At 41.7% G+C, this 8,989-nt stretch overlaps 1 protein-coding gene across 1 annotated transcript; it reads right to left on the bottom strand.

The window, feature by feature from the left end:
- Positions 1-2,913: 2,913 nt before the first annotated feature.
- LOC147639964 (pentatricopeptide repeat-containing protein At2g33680-like) lies at positions 2,914-5,811 on the bottom strand. The gene is made up of 2 exons (XM_086824227.1): positions 5,691-5,811; positions 2,914-5,627 (listed from the first exon to the last, which is right to left on the bottom strand). Exons 1-2 carry the CDS (start codon positions 5,809-5,811, stop codon positions 2,914-2,916), a joined length of 2,835 nt encoding a protein of 944 aa, XP_086680353.1.
- Positions 5,812-8,989: the final 3,178 nt, after the last annotated feature.

The following is an 8,989-nucleotide window of genomic DNA, read 5'->3' as shown; positions in this document are numbered from 1 at the left end:
TACTCATTAATTCCAATATGCTAAGAATTTCTCTTTTTCCATCTCAATGATGGTCTCTCTCTCATATAGCATGAAACAAATTAAGACAAGCCTTATAAAATTGTATATTTTTATTAAAAATTCCATGACATGTCTACTTGAGAAACCTTACTTCATATAAATGGGGATTTTTTTTGAATTCCTTTTTGGACTCCTATTGTAATAATCATCTATTCCAAAAGAATTAGTTATAGAGTCTAATGTTATTATGTTTTATTAAATGTATCATCTATTCTACAAGAATTAATTAGATAGTCTAATGTTATAATGTTTTATTAAATGTATCATCTATTCTACAAGAATTAATTAGATAGTCTATTCTCAAAGAATTAGTTACGAGAGTCTATTCTAAAAGAATTAGCTAGATAAGTTTAATGTTATTGGGTTTTATTGAAAAGACAAAATCCCATTCTTCCCTTTTTTTTTCCCGAGGAATCAATTATTAGTCCTACTAGAAAAAGATAGCATACGCATGTGATATGGATAATTTTAGCAGAATGTTCACCACAACTGCATCTTTATCCTTGAAGGGCATGGCCATCCGACTTATCCACCTAGACATGTGAGATTTCCAAATACCATCTTGTTTCGTCCAAACCATCCCAACTGATCATGACAATGTACTGTGCCCTATACACCTCAACAAAACAATGTAAGTGTAGTTGAATGTAAAAACATGTCACTCATGGAGATGGCACTTTGTAGGAGTTGGCACGTTGACAACTCACCCCGTTGGCCAAAGTAGGGTTAATTTTCTTAGTATCCTCCAGTAGGGCATTCCTCTAGTGGAATGAGTCCTGGGTGGTGCCATCTTTCCGAATGCCCTTAGGGGGCCATGAGTGTTACATTTGATGGCAGCCTTTCCGTGATGTGATCAACTCACAAGGCTTGAGCTTCACTGAGGGTTTGCTTGATGATATATGCTCGTCCAGTTATGGAACTAGTTAGAGAGGCTTATCATTGGGGTTGTGGACCTACATACACTATTTCTCTAAAAATGAGCTGAAATGCATCAGATAATTTGGTTGAACCCTTCAGTCTGCTTTTCTCTGTAGTTCTGACCATCTGCAAATGCCTTTCTAGTTGAGCAAGTTTAGGCCTTTGTTTGGGAAGAGGTGTCTCAAACTCCTCTCTATTAGCCCGGTTCACCATGTCGATTTGGCTAGTGAGGCATCTCCTTGAATGGCCCTCTGCCCCACCCCTTGTAGGCCACTTTCCAAAAGTCCACGATGCTTTGGACGAAGGGGAATCCTTCAATACAGCACCGAGGGACCGCACTGGGGAACAACAGTAAGCTAGTCTCTGAGACCCTCCCACTTTCCAAGCAGTCCTTTTGATAGAGAAATGAGGTCTTTTTGTGATGTAGCACTAAGGCTGCTCACTGTCAATGGACAGCAGAAGCTATCTCCCTTGAACAACTACTCATGGGAGAATGAATTTGATGCATAGCGCCATGGCTTTAGCATATATTTTGTATAAGGTATTGGGCATCATGAGTCTCCTGTTGCTCAATTTGCTGGCCGCAAATGTCAGTTCGTCTTCTGAAAAGGCCCCCTCGATAAGGTAGAAGCTTTCACAAGGGATCTGACAGAGCTCCCAAGGTTAAAACCTTAGGAACCCATCTATTTTAGGTTGTGTAGTGGTTCCTATCACCTCTGCAAACGCACAGAGTAGGGATGTTTGGGCCTGGGCCCCTCTATGACTACAATGTAGAGTTGTTGATCTTGAGTATGGTAGAAATCAGCCTCCAACCTTACTTTGCAGGGGAGGGTCCTGCCAATGGTATGTAGCCTAGCGGTGTGGGTTTGCGACCAGGAAGGAAGAGTTCCCGAGTTCAAATCCCTGCAAACTCCCGTCGGTACCCATTTGCGGCCATAATTGTACAGCCTTTCGGGCAAGAGACCGAGCTACCTTCAAGTGGTGAGCACTCGTGTTGCTACTTCAGTACGATCTACTCGAGGAAAAAAAGAACAGGGAGGGTTCTTTTATTTATTGCATGTTTCAAAGCATTCAAGCATTCAGCACCTCTAAGCATGTCTTTTCAAACACATTCCATAGCATTACCATTTTCTTCCCATTTGCACTGTGGCTTAAAGCTTTTCACATGAGTTAAATGAGTGGCCTACAGGTGGAATCTAGTATCTAACCAAACACATGCTTATTGAAGATACAAGCATGTTACTATATGCCCCTCCAAATTGTAAGTCATGCCCACTCCTTGTACACATGCTTACTTAAGATACATGCATGGTATTATATGCCCCTCCAAATGCCCACGCCTTGTATGGGATGCCGTTAGTGCCAGTGTCCCACAGATAACTTTAGGGCACTAATCTAGAAAACAAACTCATTTTCTTCCCAAGAACATCAATTAAAAGATTATGTTCGTGTGATGCACATCATGTGGACTGCAACCCTCCAAAGAGGCTAAACTAGTACAAAGAATCCTCCTGAGAGGTCTAAAAACAATCTTAATTACATGGCATGGCTATGGGGCATTGGGGTATGAAAACAAACATGGCCTTTTTCTCAAGACAGAAAAAGGGAGGGAGAAGGGAATGGGACAGTTACAGTACTGGCGAGGAAAAGAATGGGCAGAAAAATAAAGATAATGAGAGCAGGGAGAGAGAAAAGAAAAAGACAAGAAAATCAAAGCATCATCTGTCTTGACAAATAACTAAAACAAGACATTTTGTTCTAAGGGCCCTCTTTTGGGCACTCAGCAATTATAGTATATACAACAAATTCAGTCTAACAGGCATCATCCATCATGGCTTCTGATTCGATGTATCCACACACATCATCTCGTTCGCTTTCACCTGCCATTGACTTGGATGCTAGGTGAAAGTGAACACACTCCCATTTTGAGGGGAGTCACACCCCCACTATGAATTCATGCACCTTGCTGTCTGTCTCGATAAAGGCCTTCCCAGGGCTTTTCCATGCATTGGCACATTGTCTCATCTCTTCTACTTTCTTGGCATTGTCTTGCATGCCTACCTGAGCATACATAATTGACATAATCTTAAATCCTGCTCCATGCCTGTGATCCATCGCAATGAGTTGATCAAAACAGCTTCTTCCTAGCTCCACTTTGCCATGAGATCTGCAATGTCCCAGTAACGACATCCACGCAACATTGTCCAGAAGAAACGGTGTTGATTGAAGAAAGCTTTCTGCCTCTTTCAAGCATCCTGCACGGCCAAAAAGGTCTAGCATGCAATTAAAATGGTCCCCAATTGGCACAACACCGTATTGTTCTTGCATCAAAGTAAAGTACTGGCAGCCTTCCTTAACTAGGCCCATGTGACTGCATGCAGAGAGCAGGGAAACAAATGTTGCACCATCTGGCTTGACACCTTTACATTGCATGTCCTTGACATAATATAGCACCAACTCATGGTTATGGAGCTCACTGCATCTTGCAATAATGGTATTCCATGTCACTGCATCTCTCCATGGCAGCTTTTCGAATGCTGTATATGCATCGATCAGGCTCCTACATTTAGCATACATATCAATCAGGGTGTTGCCAGCAAATATGTCTCCGGCACAGCCACTCTCTAACATGTGTGCATGCATACGCTTCCCCTCATGAAGACTTGAACATGCTTTCAAGACGCTGACAAATGTCAGCTGATTTGGCTCCATGCCTTCCTGTTCCATTTGTGTAAACGTTTGAATAGCCTCTTGGACAAGTCCATTATTTACCAGACATTCCATCATCACTGTCCATGTCACCACATCCTTTGTTGCCAACATGCCGAACACTTTTCTAGCATCATCAAGTTTCCCAAATTCACCATACATGTCGATCAGAGCATTCCCTATTAATGTATCCAGTTCATGATTGTTTTCAATGATGTGGGCATAAGTCAGCTTGCCCTCGTCAGAAAAAGCTTTAATAGAACATGCCTTCAGTTTGTAGACAAAAATAGTCTCATCCGGTAATATGCCATGCTCTTGCATCCTTTGAAAAAGCTTGACGGTCTCCCGATTATGGCCATGCTGGACATATCCACCCATCACGGCACCCCACGTCACCACATCTCGCCTTGGCAGGCCGTCAAATACAGTCAATGCATCGTGCAGGTTCCCACATTTCGAATACATATTGATGAGGGCATTGCCAACAAAAATATCATCCTCAAAACCATTTTCTATGATGTGAGCATGGATCAACTTTCCACTAGGCAGCGTAGCCATGCTGGAACAAGCTTGCAGGATGCTAACAAAAGTAACTTCATTTGGCTTCAAGCCCTCAAATTGCATGTGCTGAAAGAGTTGCAATGCAACCCGCCCGTACCCATGCCGCACACATCCTGCGATCATTGCATTCCATGTCACTACATCTCGTTTGCACAGCCTCTCAAACACCCTGGATGCATCCTCCAAACTACCACAGCTAGTACACATGTCAACAAGAGCGCTCCCAACACAGGCATCCATCTCTAAGCCATTTTCGATTATGTAGGCATAAATCAACATCCCTTCATGTAAGCATCGTTTAATATTAAAAAATTTTACAATGCTGAGAAAGCTGACCTGGTTTGGCTCCATGCCTTCCTGTCTCATTTGGCTGAAAAGCCAAAAAGCCTCCTGGCCATACCCATGATGGACGGATGCACTGATCATTGCTGTCCATATCACCACATCACGTTTTGGCAGCCTCTTAAATACCCCCTGGGCATCCTCAAGGCTTCCATGATTAGCATACATGTCAATAAGACTGCTTCCAATATAGCCATCTGACTCAAATCCACTTTCGATCACGTGCATGTGAATCACTCTGCCCTGGTCCGAAGCTGGCATTCTAGAACAAGCTTTAAGGATGCTTGCAAACATGACGTGGTTAGGTTGCAAGCCCTCCTGTTGCAGTTGATTGAAAAGGAGAAATGCCTCCTGACAATTCCCATGCTCAGCACATCCTGCAATCACAGTGCCCCATGTCACCACATCTCGGTTCGGCAATTCCTTCAAAACCCTGAGAGCATCCTCAAGGCTCCCAGATTTAGCATACATGTCGATGAGACTGTTTCCCACGGACAAACTCAACTCAGATCCGATGTCAATAACATGGGCATGAACCAGCTTGCCGTATCGTAGATTTCCGATACTGGCACATGCTTTAAGCACTGAAGAGAAAACATGGGCATGTGGCTTCCCAAATGACTGTTGCATAACAGAATATAGCTCAACAGCCCTTCGACAGTGGCCAAACTTTGCATTGGCTGAGATGATGGTACTCCAAGTGAAGGCATTGGGTGTGGGCAGAGCGCTAAACACTTGATCTGCTTCCGGCAGACTCCCACACAAAGCAAACATGCGGATGAGGTGGTTACCCAAAAACACATTAGATTCAAGCCCACATAGCTTGATGAGGCTATTGACCTGCCTGCATGCCATGAGGTCTTTTCTCTTGATGCACCACTGAATGAGAGAGTAGCAAATGCTAGGAGGAACAGGTAGATCATGGAGATGAAAGGACCGAATTGCATCATCAAAAGGCCCATGTTCACAGAGCTTTTGGAGGCCCAGTAGAGACCCAACAGCTCTAGTGCTCTCCCACACCCTGTCCAATGATTTCCCTGCACAGACATGGTGCATGACCCAAAACAGAGGCTTAAATCATCGTTAGACCCAGTACAGACCATTGCTCTCCCACACCCTCTCCAATGATTGCCCTGCACGCACATGGTGCATGACCCAAAACAGAGATACACCGAAACGAACGAATTGCACCGATGATTTCCCTGCACGAACAAGGTGCATGACCTTTGCCTTCTTTTAAAGAAGGCTCCGGGGCATGATCCTTGGTTCCATGCCCGAGCAAGGATATGACAGCAGAGAGCCCATTTGTTCTCCAGAGTAATGAGACATCCCCTTGATGTTAAAAAATTTTAGGCATCCCCTTGATGCTAAAAAATTCTCTCTCTCTCTCTCTCTCTCTCTATATATATATATATATTATGTGGATAGTCTCCTACGACAAAAACAATTCTCCTCCTCCTCTCTTACCCGGTGCCTGGGTTCATAGAAAAATCAAAGGAGAGGAAGATGGAACTATGGTCTAAGGCCCAATTCACAACGAGTTGCCTCGAGAGAGGTTTCAACCAAGAACTCTTGAAACTAATGGAATGCATTCACATATTAGTCCACCCAAGAAATGCAACAATGCATTCACATACTAATGCCAATCCACCAACAATGCATTCACATAGTAGTGTCCATGCATATTAGTCCACCCAAGCATCATCACTTTTGATATTGACAAAAGGAAGCATTGACTAGGTGGGTGTCGTGTGCTTCTCAAAGTTGCTTCCATGTAGGATAGTGCCACATGGCCTATGCAAAACTTGGCCAATGTTTGATTGTTCCTCGTCATATTTACCATCATTCAATGGAAAGGTGTGAACTTGAGTGGAGGCATGTTAGTTACCATGTGTTTTAAACATCAAGATTGAAATTCACTTGCTCAAATTAATGACCATTGAATGCACTGTCACCTTATAAGATATTGTCACTACGTCATGCTAGAACTCAGATGATGTAGAAATAAGAAATATAGGGTGCTACATGATTCATATGATGGCATCAACACGTAAAGGACAAAATTGGGATTGTTGAAAAGAAAATTTGAGTACTACAAGACCAAATTATAATGATGGAAGGCATGCGTCATTTTTTGTCAAAACAAAAGCCTATTCAATACCCTAGCCAAAGTTTATCTTCTGGGGGCTACTTTACTAGGGCAGTAAAGGACCAAATTGAAGGTGTCATCAGTGTAAGCAGCACGGACAAGGGCTATGGTGGCTAACACAAATTCCAATGGTGTTGAATTGCGAGACAATAATTAACATACCATATATTGGGGAGAGAGGAAGGCATGGGTCAAATTTTGTCAAAAGAAATGCCCATATGGTGCGTCAGCTAAAGTTTGGCATCTAGGGCCTACTTTCCCATCTAGTGTCCCAACCTACTTATTTGGGCCCATATGGTACACCCCAACTAAAGTTCGGCATCTAGGGCCTATTGTCGCATCTAGTGCGCCAACCAAGTCTAGGCCTACAGTTTGAAAGTAGGCCCTAGATGCCAGACTCCAGCTCCTTTTGTTTTGATAAAAATTAGCATATGCCTTCCTCTCTTGCCACATGGATGCACATATTAAGTTCCATTGTGATTCGACACAATTGAAATTTGATCCAATTGATCTCAAAGTCAAGGGGAAATTATTACATTGTCGATAAATATAATTAAGAACCATTAAAACCAATCTTACCTCTCATTTTTATAAACTTTTCAAGTTTGTTCCAACTAAGAAACATGGGCAGACCAAACTATTGCAATTATACTGTGTTCTTTTGTAACATTCTATTGCAATTATATTGTGTTAGTATATTGTGTAGTACATTTTATGTTGCAAAATTGTGTAGCAATCATCTTTTGTAACATTCTATTAAAAAGCTTGTGTGATTATCTACTATGATGCATTTTTTTATTGTAAGTAAAAAGTGTCTGATTATCATTTGTAATGCGAGCTTGAGGTTTATTTATAAACATGTTATGCAACCAATAATCATACCCGTGATTGCACACATAAGGTACAACTTAAAGTAGTAAAGTAAGACTAGACACATAAAAATCTGATATTAAAAAAATACAATAGCTATCAAAAACTAACTCTAATATGGTATTCTTGTCACTTGGCTTGCCATCATAGGATGCAATAAATGCTTTTAGAAATGATAACAACATGGGGTAAACAATTATGTTAAAAAATGTAAACATTTAATAGAAAGTGGATGTGAGTTGAATTCTTGCAAGATCGTGTTTTAGGAAACTCTGCATGACATGCTAGATTCTTGTCTCGCCTTCTATTACTACAAATCAAGATAGACTAGGAAAGGGGGCGCTCAGAGGGGAATAAGGAAGGCAGGTGGACTGATTGGTAGGACAATGAAACGAAGAGGAAAGCCAATCAAGAAGCCACAAGGGGGTAGAGAGAAGAAGTCATTCATTGAAGCTATTGTGGAGAAGATGAGGGGCCACAAAATAATATTAAGGTTTCCATGACTCGGCTCAAGAAGTCTACAAGACTGCCACAGACCATGTAGAAAAAGAAAGCTGAGGAGGATTCAGAACCCAAGGAAGGGAGAAAGGTGCACGCCTCTATTCCTCTTGATCTAGTTAACCAATAACTTTCCCCTTTTTTTGGTTGTAGTGTGGTTCTATGGTAGAGTGCCATCAAAGCTGAGATATTAGTTATATGGCTTGAAAAGGAGATATTTAAGGCCAATGTAGTAAGTTATGTTGTTTATCTAGGTAATGGTTTTTTAAATGTCTTGCTATGTCTCTGAGATCCTTTTCAAGCCCCCTTTTTTCATGGGCATGAACTTCATGCATGTGATTCCCTTTGACCCCCTTTTTACATGTACATAAGAGCCTTCTGCATGAATGCTTTGTGTGGGTAGAGTTAATAGGGCTTTATCCTGGGTTGTGACTTGATACAGGTGATATTGCAAGCCAAATTAACTCAGTGTTTATGTTCCAACCAAACTCTCCTTGGGAAGGGCATCAAACAAAGTGTGTATTATACTTAAAACTCCAAAGTTGGTTGAAGTGGATTTAGGTGGGATAGGTATTATGGAAATTAGGCTTAAGTTTAGCACTTTCCTTGGAGCTTGCTTTATTTGTGGAAGATTTAACCGTATGGCCAAGTAGTGTGTAGAGTAAGCAAGAATGAAGGGGATGTTAAGAAAGAGAAAAGATAAGGGAAAGCAAACGAGGAATCTGGGAAAGAGAAAAGCAAGATGATAGAATTCAAAAAAATAGGGAAGAGGAGAAGTTGAGGGTAGAAAGCTCTCACACCCCCTTCTATGCACCGAAAGGAGATGATGAATAGTCTTAACCCTTTTAATCTTTTGAGGAAGAAAGGCAAGATGATAGAATT

This window comes from Cibotium barometz, chromosome 3, assembly GCF_041138505.1.
Source record: "Cibotium barometz isolate CiBa-2024 chromosome 3, ASM4113850v1, whole genome shotgun sequence".
Classification (NCBI taxonomy): domain Eukaryota; kingdom Viridiplantae; phylum Streptophyta; class Polypodiopsida; order Cyatheales; family Cibotiaceae; genus Cibotium; species Cibotium barometz.
Note: the sequence above shows the minus strand (reverse complement) of the source record. Positions and strands in the feature narration are given on the sequence as shown.

What these genes read in the sequence shown, in the direction of transcription:
- LOC147639964 (XM_086824227.1), bottom strand. Translation starts at nt 5,811, where the DNA reads ATGCACCTTGTTCGTGCAGGGAAATCATCGGTGCAATTCGTTCGTTTC. An exon ending in GAGGGTGTGGGAGAGCAATG is followed by an intron (nt 5,628 to 5,690) that starts GTCTGTACTGGG and finishes ATGTCTGTGCAG; the next exon opens with GGAAATCATTGGACAGGGTG.